Below are 22,861 nucleotides of genomic sequence, written 5' to 3'. Positions count from 1 at the left end.
TTTTTAAAAGACTATTCTGTTTAATAAATGAATCTGGCAAAGTCACTGAGCACAATACCAGTACAATAAAACATAATTGTATTTCTACAGTTTCAGTTTCAAACAACAAAAAAATAATTTTTCTGTAAATTGTTTTCTTTAGATTTTTTTATACAATATATTTCTTCCAATATCTCCCAGAATCTTCCTCCCGCTTACCTGTACACTCAATTTCATGTCCATTCTCTTTTAAAAAGAAATAAAACCCTCAAACTGAACAAAGACAACAAAAAGCATCAAACAACAAACAAACAAAACTGGAGTCTGTTTTGTGCTGCCCAACTCCTCCCGAGTATGGGGCCTGCCCTGGATTGTGGTTGATATACCCAGTGCCACTCCATTGGAGAAAACTGATATCCCTTTCCCAGAAGCTACTATTGCAAAAGCAACGTGGTTTAAAATAAGAGGAAATATGAAATACAAGTACCTCTGACTATCCCAAAACTCACTATACAGACCACAGTGCTGAGACCGACAGCATGCTCCACTACCTCTGCTTTTCATCTGTTAACGGGGATGCTGATTGTAAAGTTTAAATGAAACACAGTCTATAAATCCAATAATCTTGAACAATAGCAAGCTGCACAAATGTCAACTGCAGACAAGAAGGCTTGCTGATCATATACTGTTGTGAAAACCATATGGTGACATTTTGCAGACATGACATGTATGATTCCTTTCCAACAGTGCTTGTCAAGGGCACCACCTTTGCCATCCAGCTCTTTCTTTACTGCCCTTAGTCATATAGGCAGTGATTTGCTGGCTAGCTACATCTCTTGCATTTCCCCACCTTCCCCAATCCCTAATCCGGTGCATGTCTTAAAAATCTACCTGTCTGGGAGATTTAGGTTTGTATTACAGTGTTCTTGGAGCCAATTGAGTCCGTGTGAGATAGCACCTACTTAGAAGAACCCAAGGAGTTTTAAAATAACATCAATGTCAAAGACTTCCCATCACTGGAAATAGGCCTTCTAGGAGTGGAGCCTGGCTGCAAGCATTGTGAAATATATCCTCAGATGAGGCAGACATGCGGTTAAGGATAAAACCCAGGTATAAGGAAGTGCTTCCAAGATTTTCACCCTTCTTTTGACACTTTTCATGGACATTATTAATAATTAAAACTAGAGCTAATTGACTAGAGTTTGAGTTAAAGACTAAATCTTACAAATGGAATACTATTTGACTGAATTACATTTCTCCTGGATCAATTAAAATCTTAGTTTAATTCATTAGGAAGTTCACATTTTGTTTGGCTTGATGGACTATTGATGCACTATGATGTTACTAGTGTTTGGGGTCAAACTAGGACTGGGAAAAGTCCATGAGACCTCAACCCTAGACAAAGAACTATGGGTAACTGAGGAAATCTATGAGCAGGAGAAGTGGGGACAAGCATACCAATTGGTTCCCCTGTGCCAAATAGCCCGGAAAACATACATATATATATAGCATTATGTGTATTGAATAGTTATATATTGGAATATACACACACACACACACACACATATATATATGCATGCAATAATAAATAGTGGGGAACAGGCCATGTATTTGATGAAGAATTGATGGGTATCTGAGAAAGTTTGGAGGGAGAAAATAGGAGAGAAATGTAATTAAATTATAATCTCAAAAATGAAAATAAAAATGATTATCAGAGTACAGATTCCAACTCAAGTTCTCAGGAAATGATTGGAGTATTTCCTATTAATCCATGGGTATTTTCCAGTTTCAGATTTCTGTTTCTAAGTATTGAATTTTTTGGTGATTAAATAATCTCTTGAATCGTAAATGAACTAAAACAGTTTTTATTTTCTACAAAAGATAAAATTTCTTTAACATGTGTCTTATGAAAATATGATTGTGGAATATACTAATTAAATCAAGAGGTGGAAATTGATGCCCTGCTAGCTGGGAGAAACTGAATTGATTCTTGATCAATTCAAGATCTAGAGGCAGGGCAGAGAGGACAGAGGTTTGAGACCTATGTGGGGATGTGGGGCACAGAATTTCCTGGGACATGGAGATGATTAAAGGTAAGGAAGGTTAAGAAGATAGGGAGGTCTTCCTTTTTTCTCCTTAATACATAATCCATTCTGCCTTTTCTGGACCTTAGGAGGCATATTTTTTTTTGCTGAGGGGATAAAACTTCACGCTGTTTGTTACAGCTGGTATTTTCATGTTTGTCCTAAAATTCTGTCCTAAATACCACATTAAACTTTTCAACTCTGGCTCTGATTTTCAGTCCTGCCACCATACACTGAGAAAATTGGACTATGGTGATATTTTGTGACTCGTGAAATAATTGTGACTTCCATCTGAATAACTACATAAGAGAATCACGCCGGGCCAGCAGCTCTCCATCAGTGCTCAGGCATTCCTCTCAATCACCAGTCTCTCAAACACAGATGATTAACCAACCAACATGCTAGCTCCTTTCCTGGGGAGGTTGACAATGAAAGGAGGAAGATGAGGCGGAGACAAGTGACTGAGAGCCATAACACAGCCCAGCACTAGAGGAGTGCTACTGGGGACATAGCAACTATTACTTACAACAACGACATTTAAGGTGCCACCTCAAAACTGCTTGCAAGGATTTTTCAGTATGCAGAAGGCTGGGCCTACTCTGCAATTGAGCAAGCAGCGTAAGTAGCCCTGATGAGACAGTCCGTTTGAGAACCACTGATAACATTACCTGCATGTTTTTCATCTTTGCAGCTGAAAAGATTCAGTAATACCTCTCTCTTCTGTCTGTTCTGCTTGAAGATTATTAATATTTTATCTCTGTATCACTGCACAGTCACCACCTTTCTCCTCAGTCTACAGATAAAATGCCTAACATCAAATAGTTACGGGGAGAGGAAAAGGAGAGAGAATAGGATCTCAAAGCGAAATGAGATTTGCCTTTTGGAGAGAAATGCAGGAGCTGAGCAGCCAGCCCACATCATAGCGAGCAGATTTTGTATTCTGAATGATGTTTTTGAGACTGAGTTGTTTGCAACTTTTCTTACATGGAGACCATGAATCAAGACCTGGATGCAGTCCAGGGTCCTCTTTGTCTAAGGGTCACAGCTATTGTCAGTCTTTAAGATTCCCTATAAGAATAAATAGCTCAGCAGACCAAACTGAGAAGCCCCCAGTTTCATGGAATCTAGGGGATGTTCCCGAGTGCGAAAGAAAATGGAGAAGGTCCCATAACTTCACACGTTAGGGTGAACAGTCTGGTTCTCTTGTCCCTTCAGCTGATGGAAAACACAGAAACACTCAGGTTCCTATGCTTAAAAAAAAAGCCAACCTGGTCCTCTTCCTTCAGTGAAAGAGAATCCACTTTCTGACTTACTGAGAGAAAGCTAAGTGCAGCTTATGGTATTCAGTGTTGAATTTGCTTCCAGGTAGACCGAAGGGCAGTCAGCTGGATCTTGCCTTTCGTTATAGACAGAGAGGGGAAGCAGAGTTCTCCTCTGCAGGAGTCCACACATTCCTGACTCATGAAAAGTTCAGTCAATTCTGATCTTCAAATGTAAATGACGAAGATGAATGAATCCTAGGTTGGGTTTCTGCTTTCAAAGAAGGGGACCATGGGAGCCTTGTTTCTGACTTCAGAATCTTTGGCTTACCAGGGAGGAATAATTTTCATTTTTATTGATAACCAAGGGAGCATTAATATCATCTGTGTGGGCACAGGTTTTGAGCCTGTCACCAAGGTTGTCAAAAGCATTTGCTGTGATGTATGACAAGATCCACAAGGTATGTGTCAGACAGAATAATATAAAGCACACTCCATCCTGTTCTATGTAAACCTGCAACATTTTGCAAGTATTTTACTTCTTTAAAATACCCTTCTGCCAAGAAAACCACCAGGGAATTAGATGTCCACTTGAGTAAAATTCCTTTTCACTTCACAATTTGATATTTTAAAAATTAATTAGCTTAATTACTAATTAATTTGTTAAAAAATAATCAACGAAATTAATTAATAATAAAGTAATTTCTTAATTAATTAGTTTTAAATAGTTTTTAAGGGGATCTATAATACCAAAGCCTAAGAGGTGAATGTTTTAAGAGCATAGTACAATCGCATTATTTTTAAGAAAGAATTTAGACAATGTCAGACTTCTTTTTACATTTATAACATATAATTTAAAATTTTAATTAGTCATTTAATTATTTATTTACTTGAGACAGTACCTACAGTGTGGCCCTTGCTGGCTGTCCTGGAACTAGTTGTATAGACCAAGATTGCTTCAAACTCAGAGAGAATCACCTGCCTTTGCCTCCTAAGTGCTGGGATTAAAGGCATGCGCCATCAGAGCCAAGTACTCATAGTCTTTAAGGTACAAAATTCTTTGATAAATGGTTCTTTACTTAGGAGAAATAAAAAAGCAGTCAAGTGTGGGAAGGGAAATACGCTCATCTTTACAGACATTTTCCTCTCCATCCTTCACAAGTGGTTTGTCACACTGCAGATACTCATAGGAATTCATATCATAATCGTAACAGCTTACCAAATCGACTAACACCTTCAATTCCGTCAATAATGGCTTTGAAATCCAAATTTTCTTCCATTCCAACCTGTGAAAGAAGAATGACATTATGAGAACAGAATCCAACAATTAACTGACTGTTGCACAAGGAATTCCAGTTTAAGTATGTTTTAGTATGTTCCGAACACACCCCACCCCACCCATTGTTTTCAAGAGCAAGGTAAAAACAAAACATAAAAATCCGGTAACTTTTTATTTTACACTCTGAAAAGTAAAATGGAAAATGTTGTGATTTAGTTACTTGCTATTGAGTTGGGATACTCTTCATGGACAGATGGGCAAATCTGTGCACTTAACCTATTCACTTCAGCTGGAAGAAGCCTTTCCAGTAAATGAGTATAAACCCCCTCTTTTAAACATACCAGCCAGGGGTCACCCTTCCTGGAAACGACCACCAATGATCATTAAGGTGGTGATGTCTCCAGCTTGTATTTATATTAACATTTACTCCTGACAGTTCTACGATGGAAAAGATTAGTTATAAACATGTGTGTAATAATTACCTCAAATAAAACAGATAAAGCCCTCAGCCTCCCCTTTCCTTTAACTGCTTCCTCAAAACTTGAAAATCGATCCGCATCAAAGCAGTAGACTTGCATCTGTAAATGTAATGATGACAGTTTTGTTAGAAGCACTGCATGAAAATCAACAGAGACAAAAGAGAGAAGCTGACTAAGTCAGCAAAATCTACTGAAAAATTCTACAGACTACATAGTTCTATATTCTCTGCATTCCCCAAATAATTTCTCAGTTACACATATACTTAAATAAGTTTTCTATCATTTATATCTTTGAATAAAAAAGGAAATACAGAATCTTTCTAGGATAGCATGTATTACCAAGGGAATAGCAAAACATGACAGTAATAATTCACTAAGTAATCATTGAACCTACAAAAATTAACAAAGATTCTTTTAACTGTTTTACTTACTACAAACCTGTAACTTGCTGTTTCTTGAGTAAGCATTCCTTTCTTGATGGCCCATTATTACAGTTTTGGGTATTATCTCAGGGTATTTACGGATCTTACACTGAAATTCTAAAAGAGTCTACTTGTATTTAAAAAATGCCAAGTGTTTCAAGCTTCCTATTGTAACTTCTGCTGTGCAGCTAGCCTGTTGAGTGTCTACTCTAGATGCTCAGCCATGACAGGCTGTATGCAAGCTTTTAATGGATTCTTCACTTATGGGCTTAAACCCAGGTAACTGAGCTATATAAATGTTGGGCACATAGCCAGAATGTCTTGTGCCCACAGATTACCAGAGAAACCAGGAATGTTAAGCACTCAGGATTGTCTCTCCAAAGGTAAAGATGAAAAACCTGTTCTTCCATCTAGAAAGCTAAGAAATAGAAATCTTTAACGGCCTGGTGATCTGTATCATCAGTTGAGCCAAACCATATCAAGCTCCTACACCTAGAACCGGAAAAGGTTAGTAATCTAAATGACGCTTATAGCCAGAGGTTCCCCAAAGCTCCCTCACCCAGGACCAGAGGTGACTAATAGCCCAAATGATGTCTAAGCAATCTGCATGACTAAGCCAGACTTTTAGGATTCAGCTGGCACAGGTAGCCTATTTCTAGAACCCACAACATGGAAGAAATGACATGAACCCTGAGTAGAGTTTCAATATAATTATGCTTCTTTGTGCAACAAGGACTGTATTACACCTGGAAACATTTTTTAAAAAATTGTACAGAACTTAAATACAATGGAAATTAATTGCCTGATCATAGGCTTCCCACAGTCTGATCCAGGTTGATAAAGTCAATCTGCACTGAGTTTCCATTGCTATCTCTTCACGTGGTTCACTTCCCTATACGACACCTGCAGGGGCCCCCTCATATAAAGGTAGAACTCAGGAGAGAGTAGAAAGTCTGTGAGAACTCTCAAGTACTGTAAGTGGAGAAGCACCATGTCCAGCAGGACAGCAGTGGCTATGGTGTGCCAACAATGCCTTTTCAGTGAGGGCATCTAAGCCAACAAAGGACAAAGAGATTTGAGTAAGTTGAAATGGGAAGGAATTGATGGATGCTCTATTGTTCTAAGGAAGTGCCCCCAGAAAGGTGTACACCAAGAAAATATAAGCATGGAAAACTGAAAGTCATTTTATGTGATATCAGTGGATCATTGTACGGGAGGAGGCTGAAGAAGCAGGCAGTGGTCACACCATGAAGCTATGGGAAGTCACCAATGTCATTTAGGAAACAGACATAAGGATGGGTGCTGTGGGATAATGTCCTTGTACACGGTAAAGATTTGTCACTCATATTGGTTTAATAAAACACTAATTGGCCACTAGCCAGGCAGGAAGTCTAGGTGAAACAACCAGACTAGAAGAATTCTGGAAAGTAGAAAGGCAGGGAGTCAGTAGCCACCCAGACTCAGAGGAAGCAAGATGAGAATGCCTTACTGAGAGAAGGTACAAAACCACATGGGTAAACATAGGTAAGAACTATGGGTTAATTGAAGTTGTAAGAGCGAGTTAGTAATAAGCCTGAGCACCAGGCCAACTGGTTTATAATTAATATAAGCCTCTGTGTGTTTATTTGGGACAGAATGGCTGTGGAACCAGGCAGGACAGAAACTTCTGTCTACAAATGGTAAGGGATAGGAACGGGGATGGACTGAAGGAGACTGAGATGAAAGAAAAACTAATAATATATTGACATTTAAAAAGTTATGAAGAAATAATCATGGTTTGAATTTGCTTTCTAAAACACATATAATTTGTAGAAAGAATTCAAAAGACTTGGTTGTGGAATGTGGGAGACAAAGGAAGGAAGGAAAGAAGAAAGAATAGAAGGAAAATTTCTAGGATCCTCCTTTCCATGAACAACAGCATGGAAAATACTTCTAGGATTCACTTATTTTAAAGATGTATTTAATTTTGTTTTGTGTCTATGATTGTTTTGCCTACAAGTTTGTCAGTTCACCACACGTATATCTGGTGCCCAGGAAGGCCAGAAGAGGGCATCAGGTACCCTGGAACAAGACTTATAGATGGTTCTGAGCTACCATGTGGGTGTTGGGAACTGAATTTCAATCCTCTGCAAATGCTTTTATCCACTAAGTCAAATCTTTGAACTTTATTTATTTTTATTTTTTATTTTCATTTATTTTTATTTTTATTAATGCTGTACTTATGTGTATGTCTATGTGGAAGTAGGTGCATGTGGGCATAGTTGCTCACAGAGGTCATAATCGGGAGCTGGATTCCTGGACCTGGAGCTACAGGCATTTGTGAGTCATCTTATAGGTGCTGGAAACTTAATTGGGGCACTTTGCAAGAGCAGCACACAATTCTTAATCCCTGAGCTATCTCTCTAGCCTGAAAAATATTTTTTTAAAGCAGCACAGAAAATAAAAAGCAAGCAAGCCAACAAACAACTCTTCTAAAAGAGTCTTTAAAGAGTTTCTCTATATAAGAGTCCTGGCTACTTTGGAACTCACTCAGTAAACCAGCTGGCCTTGAACTCAGAGATCCACGTACCTCTGCCTCTGGAGTGCTAGGATTAAAGGTGTGCACCACCACCGCCCAACCTCATACATTCTTTTGTATTTATTTTGATTGCTTAAAAAAAGTAGATAACTGTACAAAAGCTTAAGTCATAGAAGCGAGATGCTATGTATTTAAATTGTTGGTGTTTATTTCTTTGACACATTTAATACATATAAATTTATTCCTAGATAGTTAATATACAACCCCTCCTGATTATAGTTCACAAATGTATTATTCACATTTTAAAAGGCCTTTTGGTTCTTCAACAAAATTCACTCTAGCATTGTTTTTATTACTAATAACTATTTTTGAATTATAAAAAGTAATACAGTTTTATTGTGGGTAATGAAGCAACTATAAGAAGCATTTATAATACTATCATTTCAAGAAACCCACTGTTCACCTTTTTATGGTTTCTCGGAAGGATTTTTAAAGAGTATTAAATATATTCCCTCCCTTAATTAACTCCATACAGCTGGTACTAGGACAGAAATAGAAAAATGTGCAAATAGAATGATTTGTACAACACCATGTCACTAAGGGTAGAGTCTGGTCCATTTGGCCCAGTCTCATGTAATTAGTTTTCATGTTTTCCCAAGTTTGCTGGTCAGACCATTTTATATTTTTTCCCAATGCATTAATAATATAAAATATTTTGTGATGGGAGGGTATGAATTCTCTCTCTCTCTCTCTCTCTCTCTCTCTCTCTCTCTCTCTCTCTCTCTCTCTCTCTCTCTGTGTGTGTGTGTGTGTGTGTCAGAGAGAGGGGGGATGGCATGCCATGGTGTGGGTATAGAGGTGAGAGGACAGTCTTGGATATTGAGTCTTGCTATCTACCTGTTTGAAGCTGGGTCTCTGTTGCTTTCCATTACTTACTCCAAGACAGCTGGCCCAAGAGCTTCTGGGGTGTTTGCTTTCTGCCCCTCCCCCTTGCTATAGGAGCACTGGAATCACCTGCTGAGCCATCTCTCCACCCTCCGAATGAAAGTTTCCGGGGAATTATATCACTCAAAACATGATTTTTACAAGGTCTGAAATTTCATCATAATGTTCTTCATCATGCTCTTTGTTACAATATTTAATATTATATAAAAATCTTTACACATAAATTGAGTAATTTATATTAATCAATAATTAATAATTGAAATGTTGCTACAATCCAAATTATAAAATACTAAAAATAAACAATTTAAAGTTTCAATACAAATCGAACTATTTTCCAGAAAGCTTAATACTTTAGAGACATATGAAAGTTTTTAATATAAACATCATTTATCATACTTATAACTCTTTTTTAGTTTTAAACATAAGATTTTTCTCATTTTAATTAAATGACTTAAATGCAAGCATTCTGTGGTACTTTGATTATATCACCAATTTGATTATTTTATTCATTCAATTTCTCATCTGCATTTATTGATAAGCTAGTCAAGAATAATCTGGGTATCTATGTAGTCAATCTAAAGGCTAAAGATGGTCACTGACTTTACAGTCTTTTGGAAGGAAAGCATATATTGATCAAATCATCAAAACACAACTGTATGTTCGAAATTCTAAACAAAACAGTAAGTCAAATTCTATATTTGAGAGAAAATCTCAAAGATGTAGACAGTAGGCCTGAAATGAGCAGGCTGCTACCTTACCTCAAGAGGGAACTTCTGCCCTTCCAAACTGTGCTCTGACCCTTCCGAAGACACATTGCATTTTCCCCAGTGAAAAGTTATTTTGCTTGCCTTGAATACCTTTTCTGAAAGTCCTCCACTGAGATAGTAGTCATTAGTGAGATTTATTTCCACTAAAGCAAAACAAAACAAACAAAAAATTTAAAATACCAAAAATTCATCTAAGTTTCTGAAAACCAAATTTATGATTTTTTACCGAATTTCCTTCTTCTTAAGAGACATGATAAAACACACTTGACAACTTTTAAGAGTTTTAAAGCATTTTGAATTTCAGTTTTGCCCTTATAACATACTTAGTACATCTTATTGCCACAAATCAAGGACACTGAAGACATGACCCCTGTTTGGCTCTCACCGCAGAACAGCCTGTTTGGTCTACTGAGACTGCTCTTTCTTCAAAGCTCTGCTGCCTCAAGGGGCTTGATAACAATGATGGGATGGACTTAGGAAAGGCAGAAGGAGAGCTTCTCACCCTACATCTTTTTGTTCCATCTAACTTCTACTTTCAGTTCAGACCTCATCTGGCTCCACAAATTGTCTTAGGCAAGCCGGTTGGGAAGCCCATTCAAATGAGAGGATTCTGCATTTCCACATTTAAACTTGGAGTATCCATCACAAGAACCCCAAACTCCCCCAAGTCCCACAGATTTTTACTGGCTTTAGTTTTACCATTAATCTGAAGGGTAATGATTCTCTGGCTTGCCTAGTGTGAGATGATAATGTCTCTCATTCTGATTCAAGAAGACCTAAGTCTGATTTAAGTTGTCCTTGTTCAGCTAAGAAGAAATCAGTTGGTATTGGCGCCATTGATTAAATCACACACACCGGCTAGCCAGCGAGTGATACATGCTTCCACTGATTATGATAATAAGAAAGTCAAGCACAATGACAATAATGAAAACAATGGCAGTTAACAGCCACCATTTATGAAGTACCTAGTTGGTATGGATTGTTTATACCTCTTATCTATCTACTTGATTGTCACATAACCTTAGGAAGCAAAGATCATCGTGATCTCTGTTACAGATAAGGTAACTGAGTCATAGACCAGGTAAGTATACACAAAATGTTTTGTGTCAAGAAGAAAATTGCCAAAAGGGAAATATTTCACATTTGTAAACTAGTATAGATATTCATGGCTTACCAGTATTTTCTTAATTTAAGAAATTATATTTCTTGATAATAATTTATTTTATTATATTAATATTAATTACTATATATTTAAGGAATTACATTTTGCATGTTTTGAGAAAAGAAAATAATCTTACAAAAGGTGCTTGCTCAGTAACTCCTTAAGGATGGACTATAATTTTAAATTTATTTCTCAAACAAAAAGCTATTATTTTTTCTTTAATTTAAATATAATTATCCCACCATATTCAAATATTGATTATAGCATGCAGCTGAACATCCAAGATCAAATTCTAATGCCTGAGATACAGAAATACTGACCAAGTGTCTGATTACGTATTGAACTACAAAATTTCACTAGCCCTAATTTCATTATCTTTTTCACACATCAAATGGCAAGACCACTCTCATTACACAAATACAAAACACGACATGATGATATTGTTAGCTACATTTTTGTACAAATTTTCAAAATCTTTCTTTTTGACAAAATGTCTAATTGTCTCTATTCCATTTCAGTTTTTCTACTATCAGCATCTTTTCGGTTCCTAGCATATTATTCAAAGGAAATGCATCTTATCTAAAAGTATTTTTTGTCTGAAGAACCTGACACAGGAAAGAGACAAGTCCGTTACCTGTTTTTCCAGTGTTGTGAATGAACGTGTTTTCCAAGGATGCTTTTTCCCACCCCTGAAATTTCAGTTTCTTAAGATTCACATTGACTTGTGTAAGATCTTCATCAATATTAATAGGAGACTGCTTTGGGCTATTACATGTTGGATATTTCTTTCCCCAGTTTTTTTGATTTAGTGCTCCTAGGGAAAAGAAAGAAAAAGAGCATTAGTTTCTTAAATAACCAAGTAAAAACTAAATTTCGACATTATCAAATAATATATGACATAAAAACATTAGAATGATAGAAATGGCATATCTTCAAAATAAATCATCTAATAATTATGCCTCAATTAGAGGTTAGATTTTAAATACTTCATCATCTCCCATGTCACAAGAGAGTACGGTACACATTGGGGTTGCACCAAAAGATGTGTTTACTTAGAATTTCCTAAAATCCCAACTATGTAAACTATTGGCCCACTCATAAATTTCCCAAATTTAGTGTTCATCAATAGCTTGTTTTGGCTGGAGCGTTTTCTGAGTCTTCAGAAAGCCAAGATAGTCCTGATCAGCGTCCAGATGATCAGGCACTGGGAGTGGTTCTGACATCTTTACCAATCCACATGAGGTAGCCTCCTTCAGACCCTCCCTCGCTCCTGCCACCCAAAGATTTGATTTAATTTCCATCTATTCAAGTCTTATTTCTGAAAACAACCCTCAGGCTCCCCTTGTACTACTTGGTCATACAATCAAGTCTTATTATATAACCACATTAAACCAAAACACCTTATTAATATTTCAGTGTCCAGTGAGAGAATTTCCATCTCTTCCACAAAACAAACTGCCCTCAGAATCCAAGTGCCCACATGGCCTTGATTTCTCGCCCATTGGAGTCGTCTCATCATCGTCCCTCGCATTCACAGAATCAGAGTGGTGCTAGGAATCGGCAACTTTTACTGAAAGTTTCATTCAAATGCTTATGATAGTATAAGTCCGAGGCTCAATCTTTTCTCACTTTTCTACAGTTATCACAAAGAAGGGAAAATGGCAACATAGTTTAAGTGGGTATAATTTTGAAAACTTTTCTTTCTAAAAATGCGTATGATTGAAGCCTAGCTGGCTGGTATCACTAGAATTTTTTTGGAAATCCCCAGTAAAGACTTCTGTTTGGTGCGGCCCCAGCCTACACCACACACCCCCTCGGGATGTGAGAGAAGATGCAGGATAACTTCCGTGTAAGCTGAATTGAAAGACCACGTCTCCATAGTGTGACAAAGCTAATTTGCAAAACATCCCTGGAAAGAAAGGATCATTAGTCACACCGTGAGACCACCTCTGAAGTCCTGGAGAAAGCAGATAATACCACAGAGTGAGGATTTCACCAAAATCAATAGGTGATAAAAACATACTCCCGACGTTGGCTATATTCCTCGAGAGTTGTTGAGCACAACGTGCTTTGAATATGTACAGTGATGCCCATTTTGGTTTCTAGAAATAGTTTTATTGATTTCAGTAATGATATGTTGCTTTCACTTTGATATGTAGGAACTTTGGCACGGGGACAAGTAAATGTTGCTAATTTTACTAATGTCAGTGTAAAGGAATCATACAGAGTTGCAGCATGAATCAATAAGATTCTTCTCATGGCTTACATTTAAAAATAAGAGTCACATAGCCATAGTTCACAGAGCACGAAATTTTACATCTCTGGTAACATTGTGTGTAACATAGAAGCTGACTTTGGTCCATTGCATTTCATCAACACTCTGACTTGGATCTTAGCATATCCAAGATGGAACTTTTTTTTTTTTGTGAGATAGGGCCTCTCTACATATTTAACTCTGGCTGTGCTAGAACTATACAGACCAGGGTGGCCTTTAACTCAAAGATATCCACCTCTCTCTGAAGGCTGCAATTAAAGGTGTTTGTCACCATACTCAGTCTCCAAAATGGAACTCTCGGTTTCTTCTCTGAAACAAATTCTTCATACACTTTGCCATTCTCTAAACTTACAAATTATTGACAGGTCTCAGTTTCCATCTCAGTAAGTCATAGTGGATCTGCCTTCAAAATAATTACACTATCTGTCATTTCTACCATCACCATACTTGCCCAAACCGGGTTTGTTATAATTAATGTTTCAGAAGAAGCCTCCTGAAGGAGGGTTTAAGAAAGCCAGCTCTCTGAAGCCCCATGACGCCAGATTTGCGTTTGAATACAATACCCAGGTAATTCATCTACGTGAAATATCACACTAGCCAAGAAATCTCTAGTGCTTTCTTTCAAGTCTACAGTTACATCTTGGTCTCTTCCACAACTCTGTTCTCTGTGTGTCGCAAGCGCAATTATGAAATGCCCCTCCAAATTCTCACTATTTTATACCTCATACATTTTGTGCTTAATGGTGGGCAGTCATTCTCTGAATAATTCATATTCTATGGCAAAGGCAATAACAAGTCACTGCTTGATTTTGCCGTAGAAACTTCCTCAGCAATAAGAGATTTTAGGTGTTAGAGATTCTCTGCCTGGTTTTGAAGAATTGGGTGACCAGACTCTAAGAGGTCACATGCCCAGGATCGAAGAGCCAAGGCTGAGAGCTGAGGGTGCACCCAAACTCCCAACCAGAGCAAGTAAACTAACAAAACCAGGCACCACAATTTTCTGATCTGCAAGAAGTGAATTTTTTTTTAACAAGTTGAATGTACTTGGAAGAAGCCAAACTTCAAATGAGACATCTTGTTGTTACACTTGTGAGACCCTGGGCAGAGAACCCAACTAAGAAGGCTTCATTACTCCTGACCCCAAGAAACCAGAAACTAAATTGTGTTTAAATCGCTCTCTAGTAATTTAATTACTCTGCAGTCAATAAAATTTACTAGCAAATCTGTGTGTGTGTGAGTGGTGTGTGTGTGTGTGTGTGTGTGTGTGTGTTCGAGTGTTTGAAATAGGCTTTCTCTGTGTAGCCCTGGCTGTCACCGGACAGCGTGGAACTTGCTCTGTAGACCAGGATGGCTTTAAACTCAGAGATCCACCTGCCTCTGCCTCTTGGAGTGCTGGAATTAAAGACATGCATCACCACCACCCAGCTCAGTACACATAAGCTCTCAGTCCACTCCTTCCTTAAATCCTCCAGTGCCTGTCCATATCACTCAGAAGACAAGATCGCTGCCCAGGCTGTCAGGTCTGGTACCACTTTACATCCTCTCTGCTTTTCTTTCCCACTGCCCTTGGCAACTCTGCTAGAGCCACACTGTTCCAGAGCACGCAAAATCTTGGAAATTACTCTCATCTCCTGGACTGCACTCCCATATATCTGCAAGGTCTTCTGGCTTCAGTTGGGTCTCTACTCAGATACTACTCCCTAGAAACACTTTATCACAGCAGCTTCACAAAAATATTTTTCTGCTTTTGGTCATGCTCAATGTCTTTGGTTTATATTTCTTCTTCTAATGCATTAATGCTTATTTCTTTGTTGTTTCCACACACACTAGTATCTATAATAAATAGTACACAATAGTGTTCCATAAACATTTGTTTACAAGAAATGGTGACAATTTTATGCATTGGAACTCATGGCAATTAAACATGAAACAGCAAAATTTAAAAAAGAAAAAGGCCAATTGCAGGAACATTCCTAAAGTCAACTGTAAATCTTGCTTTTGCTGGATGACAGTAGAGCATTCTGAAGTTCTGCTGAAACATACCAGGAAAGAACCAAGGTCTGAACTCTATGTTTTCTTATGTTATAGCACAATGGGGCTGAGCAGCTAAATTGAGTTTTAGATAAACACAAATTACAGAGTGTGCATTAGTCTGTAATATTTGCTATGTGGTGATTTTTGGAGCAGAACATGATCTAAATGACTCCTTAATTTCTGTGATGGAAAGGCAAAAGAAAAGAGGCCAGGGTAAGGTTAAGGATTTTATTTCTAGCAAAAGTAAATAAAGAAAAATAAAGAAAGAAGACAAACCACAGAAGAAAAGTAACAACTGAGGAGGCTCCTCATATAGAGGACTCTAAAAGACAGGCTGTTTCAATGACAGGGAGCACAAAAATCAAGAGAGGTTAGCCAATAAATGTCAATGTTCTACACACACACACACACACACACACACACAGGTTAAATTACTCTTATACTTAAGCATTATTATGTAAGTTCTCAAGTTCATCATTAGCGTGGTTGGAGACTTTAGTATGCAGTGGTTAAAGCCTAGGATTATGCATCTGAGAAGGCAGGTGGATCGTGTCATTCATCAAACCGAGTCTCTCTGAGTTGTGTTTGGGCAAATTGTAGAAGACCATTAGATGATTTACCTGTAGCAAGCACTTCAGAATACTGAATGGGAACTCTAGGTAATGTAGGCAAATTATTCCTTTATCAAATCTTTCACCCATTCATTCCTCACTTGAGTTAGCACCACTCCCATTGATTTCTTGTGCTTGTCACTGGAGGATTTAACAGGCTGTAATTTTTTCAGCTAACTTGTCTACTTCATGTACACATGATTGCCAAACCAAGTCTAGCATACAGAAAAAGCAAATTAGGAATTTGTAAAATAGTCTTTGTGCATCAGACTATTTGTATACTATGCCCTCTCTATTCCAAGTGGAAAGGAAAGCAATTCCAAACTCGGTAGGGGAGTTTGCCGGAGTTCAAGGTTGTTTGCTAGTTTGTTACTTGTTGGAGGGGGAAGTGTGGGCAGACTGTTAAATAAATCCACATACGTCTGAAAGGAGCGGACATGGTGAAGAAAAGTGAACAAGAACGGTAAAAGCATACTGGTGTGGGCGTTAATGGACAGACATGATTCTGACCGAGGGAACCCACGTCCTGCTCCACTGAGTAATAAGCCTGAGCAAACTCAGGTGGCAGAGGAATCCAGGCACAGTAGGAAGAAAGGTGCTGCAAAAAGGAACATGGGATGTACTCACTCATATTTGGTTTCTAGCCATAAATAAAGGACATTGAGCTTATAATTCATGTTCCTAGAGAAGCTAAATAAGAAGGTGAATCCAAAGACAAACACATAGGTATCCTCATGAATATTAACCTTCATCAGGCGATGAAAGGAGACAGAGACAGAGGAGCACCGGACAGAAATCTCAAGGTCCAAATCAGGAGCAGAAGGAGACGGAGCACGAGCAAGGAACTCAGGACCGCGAGGGGTACACCCACACACTGAGACAATGGGGATGATCTATCGGGAACTCACCAAGGCCAGCTGGCCTGGGTCTGAAAAAGCATGGGATAAATCCGGACTTGCTGAACATAGCGGACAATGAGGAATACTGAGAACTCAAGAACAATCGCAGCGGGTTTTTGATCCTATTGCACGTACTGGCTTTGGGGGAGCCTAGGCAGTTTGGATGCTCACCTTAGGAGACCTGGATAGAGGTGGGCGGTCCTTGGGCTTCCCACAGGTCAGGGAACCCTGATTGCTCTTCGAGCAGATGAGGGAGGGGGACTTGATTGGGGGAGGGGGAGAGAAATGGGAGGCGGTTGCGGGGAGGAGGCAGAAATCCTTAATAAATAAATAAATTTAAAAAAAAGAAATAAAAAAAATCAACGGCTATTTTCACAGGCATCTTCTACCACCATGTGGATAGAATTGACAGTGTCCTGGACTTATTTGAATGTCCATATATCTGTCTCTTATTCAGCACCGCTCTTAGAATCTGACGCAGAGGATTAAACACAAATCAGTGTGACATTGCCATTCAGTGTTCATTTGTGACGACGCAGATTGACAGTTGCCGTTCTAGAGGGTAATATATTTTACAAAGCACTCTACATTGCGAAACATTACTTCAGTGGTCACTAGCACTAAAATTATGAAGTAAGAAAAATAAATGTAAAATAAAGAGGAAAGTAGTAAAATAGCATTCATATGCAAATTTCTGAATGTTTGGAGAAAACATACACAGAGGAAAAAAGTGAGTGAATGATGCAAACAAAAGAATGAAAGAAAAGTCATTTTCCCTTGGATATCCTCTAAATACATTCTCTCTTTGACTCTCCCTCTCCTATGCCCCATAGTCTCCTCATTTTTTATTGGGTTTATTTTTTTTATTGGATCTTGCCTTGAAACATCAAATAATGCACAAAAAATTACCAGAATATCGGCTGAACACTGATCTGACAAAAATCTCAAATTGCTATTACTTAATAAGATCTGAATTTTAAAACTTATACCTTTAATCAAAGCACTCGGGAGGCAGAGGCAGGCAGATTTCTGTGAGTTTGAGGCCAGGAACCAAAAAAAGCTACGGAGAAACCCTGTCTCGAAAATAAAATAAAAAAAAAAAAAACTTATACCTAACTGGTCATTAAAGGCTGAGATGTTCTGCAATAACACTTAGGATGCTCTAATTCGTAAATTTTTCTCATGCGTCCCAGGTTTGGCACAAAATGTTTGTGTCTCTCTCCATATTAATCTATAACAATACTATATGAAATTTAAGAGATAATGAGGCGGACATTATAGTAATGTTTGCAGAATCTAGTCTGCACACACACACACAAAAAAAACCTTCACTCACGAATTCACACGCTTAAGCCACAGCCTTATAATTGGCCATGGGATAGCTTTTTTTTCTTTTTCTCTTTTTTTGGTTTTTCGAGACAGGGTTTCTTTGTGGCTTTGGAGCCTGTCCCGGAACCAGCTCTGTAGACTAGGCTGGTCTTGAACTCACAGAGATCCGCCTGCCTCTGCCTTCCAAGTGCTGGGATTAAAGGCGTGCGCCACCACCGCCGGCTGATGGGATAGCTTTTTATAAGCTAACAAGTATCCCAACCATAAATATTTAAAAATATTTTATTGATTCTTTGAGAACTTTATGCAATGTATTTTGATAGTATTTATCACCCTCCCCCAACTTCTTCCAACTCTACCTTCACCTCTGTACCCACCCAACTTTTGTGTTCTCTCATTTAAAAGAAATTTTAAAATAGAAACAACTGAATAGAATTTGTGTTGCCCAAATACTCTGAGATGTGGGACCTGACCCAGGACATGGTTGGTCTACCAGAGTCACACCACTAAAAACAAAAACAAAATAAAAAAAATCTGATTCTTTTTCTCCCAGGAGCCCTCAAATGCTAATAGTGCCTCGGCGAGGGGTGGGCTCCATGCCCTGCTCACTCACCCTCCATGCTGAGACTTTTGCCTGGCTTGAGCCTATATAGGTCTTGTGTTTGTGATCACATTGCTCTGAGTTCATATGTGTAATACCCTGTTATGTCTAGAAAACACTGTTTCCTTGTCCTACAATGTCTCTAGGTCTTAGAAAACTTTCACTCCCTCTTCTAGACAGTCTTTGAACTTTGAGAAGAGGAGTATGATACAACTTGCCGTGAAGACCAGACTGACAGACGGTGGTACTCAGAGACAGGGACAAGCATAGAGAGAGATCTAATCCTTACGAGTGCGTGTTCGGTTTTATTAAATAGTTTTATATTTGGGGACAAGGTCAACAATCTTGATGGACAGCCAGAGGGCATGTGGTTGCAGGAGTAAGCAGCAATCAGTAGAACTGGGCAGTGAGATAAAAGGCTTCAGAACTGGAGGTCCTGGAGATTTTGTGTTGAAGCTCTCTGTTGTGGTTTGAATGGGAAATGTCTCCTGTAAGCTCCTGTGCTAGAACTTGGTGTCTCCAAATGCTGGAAGAAGTTTATCACATAGAGGTGGAGTCCAATAGCCTGGCCCTATTTCCTGTTTTCTCTCTCTGCTTCCTGTGTGAGCATGCACTGGGTTCAGCCAGATTCTGGCTCCTGCCACCACACCTTCATTGGCTGTTGTCATATTTTTTTCCCCTTCCAGGAAGGACTCTACATGTCTGGAACCATGAGCCAATACCAACCCTATCACCCCCAAGTTGCTTTTTGCTGTGTATTTTTGTGGCAGAAACAGAAAAGGAACCAATAAGCTCCCTTATAGTGGTCTCTAATCTGCAACAGGAAGAAAAGGTAAAATTTTTTAAAGAGCTATAGAACAATTACAACTCAGGCTTCCTCTGCAACCCCTCCTTCTAAATATAAAAGGAGAGACTGATAGTGCTCAATTCAAATCTTGAAATAAGCCCATTGCACTAGTCTGGTAGGAAACATTAAATCAGGAATGAATAAAACAATCAGAGTAAATTTAACAAGCTCAAGAAATTCCATTTAGATCTTGTTTCTCTGGCCTCTCTGATAAATTTCCATTTTAAAAAAATGATACTCAAAGATAGTAATATTGATTAGCGTTATAGATTCTATATTTACCTATATTGTCCACACAAGTTCCTGAAGACAGTGAAAGATGATGATTGTAGCAATTTTTCGCTAGTAGCAGTGGCAATGAACTATTTTCTCTCAATGAAAGGCAGGAGAACTACGTGAGGAAAGATTGAAAGAAAGAGAGGAAGACTTTTGACGCTGATGTCTGGCTAATGCCAACGAAATAAGCAAATACAGAAGAGTCAGCCTTAGAAATTATTCTGGTTTGGGAAGGAGTGGTGATGGTAACTGTTGTTGATGATGATGATGATGGTGATGATGGTGATGATGATGGTGATACCTGACAGCCACTGAAAATTCTCTTTTGGCCACCAACTTTCCTCTTTCTTCCATAATTGATCAGCCAGGTACTTAAAACAAAAATGTAGCCACATAACATCACAGGTCTCCGACATGACAGCAGCAGCATGTCTTTCTCCCGTGCTTATTACACATAGGTTTATACATATAAGGCTCAACTGTGACTCTAATCCCTAAGTCTGGCATGATGGTTCGAGATTCAAGTTTGAAATCTGAGACACGGCTATATCCCAGAATCCTTCATTCATGACAAAATCTATTTATTATTTGCTGCATCACTGTTTAAAGAGCATGCTGCTCAAAGGGTCAGCGCTTTCTTTAATTCCTATGTAGAATAACTGAATTCAATTGCTAAATATTAATCATGAAACGGTCTCGTATCAGAGCCCCTAGATGCAGGTAACTGATCACATGCGAAGGCCAGAAAAGAATCCTTGACTCTCTTCTGGCTGCAGTCAAATTCACTGTTTAGAATCCTATCAGATTATCCTCAGACCCTGTCAAATTGAAGTGCTCCTAAATTCAGTTTTTAATGTTCTTATGTTTACTCATTCAGTAAGTACTTAGGAGAGGTTAGCGTTAGCTAGAAAATGGGGTTTCATACAGAATTTTCAAAGATGAATAAAGCGTTTCCTATCAAGGAACTCACACTAGAGCAGGCAAACATCACAAACTGTTACAGTGCTATATACTAAGTATAATGGAAATGTGTACAGAGAATTTCAGAGACACTAAGAGAATATAACCAAGATGGGGCAAAAGACGAATAGGGCTTCCTATAAGACAAGATGCTTGGGATAAGTCTTACAAGATGGACAAATATCCAACTGGAGACAAAGGAAGAACTCTGGTTGACTATCCAAGGAAAGAGTACAGCATCCACACAAAAAAGATATTGTGGCCATTTGGAAAGAATGTCAGAAATGATTATGTTGAGACATGAGATACAAGACCTAAAATATTAAAAATCACTATCCAAAAATACACTTGCACAAACTCAAATGTATTTTAAATTACATATACATTATTCAGCCTGGTTAACATTCCTTTCTCCTCTATTTAGTACAGTAGGACAAAGCAGATTTTTACATCTAATTAAAAAGTAGGTTCCTCACTTCACCTCCGCATAATTGCATACAAACGCACTGTCAGGAAACCAGAACAAGGTACTGAGCAGGTACTAAGCAGTGAAGGTGGGAATCACAGAAACCCTAAGGAAAGCTTAGGACTTCCGCGATAGCGTAACTGAAGCAGGGAAGAGAGGCAGGCTGGCCAGAAGAAACCAGACTGGAATTACCAAACAATCAGCACCACGCTGCTAAACGGTGTTCACGACAGTTGAACCAGAAAAACCCCAAAGAAGTCAATCCTCACTTCTCCAATGAAAAACATAGAAATTCTATTAGTCACATGCCAAATTATCGCACACAGGACGTCTCCAGTGGCGGTACAGAAGCTAAAGTTGACACACGGTTACCACCACCACCTCCACTCTAAAAAGACATAGTCCCACTCCACACCACAAAAGACATCATCTGACCATAAACCCGACCCTGATGCAGGTCTGAAAAAGTTAACTAGTTGCCTTAGCAAATAACACTCATTTTACATGAATTTACTCTAATTCAATTGGTTTGAAAAAACTTGAAGAACAGAACATGGAAAATTCCTCTAGTTTTAAAACTCAATTCAACGATAACCCATAATGCCTTATAAAGAATCATTTGGCTCTTACCATCGTCCAATCAAAACTGTATTCCGTGAGTTATTTTTGGAGACCATTTTCACATTTAGAACCTTGATGCGTATCTGGGAAACGAATGTTGGCTCTGAATGTGTCATATTTCTATATTTGGCTTTATTTGGCCTTCTTATCCTGTTCTCTAGACTGGCAAGGGTCTGCTACTTGCCTTAGTTACAGATTTTTAGTTTTTGACACGCTTATCATTTCCAAACCTGAAAATACAACTATAAATTTTCCTCGTCTTGGCACCTTGGCGCCTTCCTTGAGCATGCGCATGCGCTGAACATCGCCCCTCCTCTCTCTTCCCTGGCTCGGTTTTTCCCTTTTATGTAGTCCCAGCGCTACTGCCTCCCTCTGCTATATCCATTCTCTCAGCACTCATCCCGCGGCAAGTTTCTTCTCTACTCATTTTGTTTTCACCGTTCTTCCATAATAGAATGTAAGCTTAACCAAAACAGGTGCCTTCGCAGTCTTCCGAACCGTGAAACAAGCTGAGAAGCACCTAGTACTCTTTCCATCACTGTGGTCAGCAACTATCTTTTCACCTAGTACTCGGAGTGCTACTCGAAGCCGGCAGGGGAAAAAAAAAACAAACTCGCATCTTTAGAAAAACAAAAACATACAGAGACACATTTCACAAAGGCAGGAGGCCACCAAAGTGGACAAGTCCACCAATACTCTCCCGGCATTTCCCAATGGCTTAAGAGAGTTCAGTCTATTATAACACAGAATAATATAATAGCAAAACCATCATCAAAACATTCGCCCTCTCCAATCGTGATGGGAGTATGAACAAGACCTCCCCATAAGGTCCTTTATGGCAACATTGAGTTTGGTGACAGCTCTTTTGGTTGTCGTATCAACGGATAACATTTTATTTCCTGTATCCTTTTCTGACTCCCACAATCTCAACACTCTGGCCACCTGGAGCGGCTTCCTATGGTCTCCCTCAATTTGAATGTATCTGATGGTTCCTCGTGAGAGATTCGGGTTCTGCGATTTTATTAGGAATGTCACCAAAAAGGAATGC

The 22,861-nt window shown here is 38.7% G+C and overlaps 1 protein-coding gene across 4 annotated transcripts in view; it reads right to left on the bottom strand.

Moving 5' to 3' along the window:
- Ptprz1 (protein tyrosine phosphatase receptor type Z1) overlaps positions 1–22,861 on the bottom strand; it is a 171,788-nt gene that overhangs the window by 81,952 nt on the left and 66,975 nt on the right. For all 4 annotated transcript variants that reach the window (XM_075953832.1, XM_075953833.1, XM_075953834.1 and 1 more), the window contains exons 3-6: positions 11,529–11,708; positions 9,724–9,875; positions 5,084–5,179; positions 4,542–4,608 (exon numbers count right to left, since the gene is read on the bottom strand). In XM_075953832.1, the coding sequence (XP_075809947.1) occupies positions 4,542–4,608; positions 5,084–5,179; positions 9,724–9,875; positions 11,529–11,708 (495 nt within the window). The remainder of the gene's footprint in view (positions 1–4,541; positions 4,609–5,083; positions 5,180–9,723; positions 9,876–11,528; positions 11,709–22,861) is intronic.

This window comes from Microtus pennsylvanicus, chromosome 19, assembly GCF_037038515.1.
Source record: "Microtus pennsylvanicus isolate mMicPen1 chromosome 19, mMicPen1.hap1, whole genome shotgun sequence".
Lineage (NCBI taxonomy): Eukaryota > Metazoa > Chordata > Mammalia > Rodentia > Cricetidae > Microtus > Microtus pennsylvanicus.
This window is presented reverse-complemented; position numbering and strand designations above follow the sequence as displayed.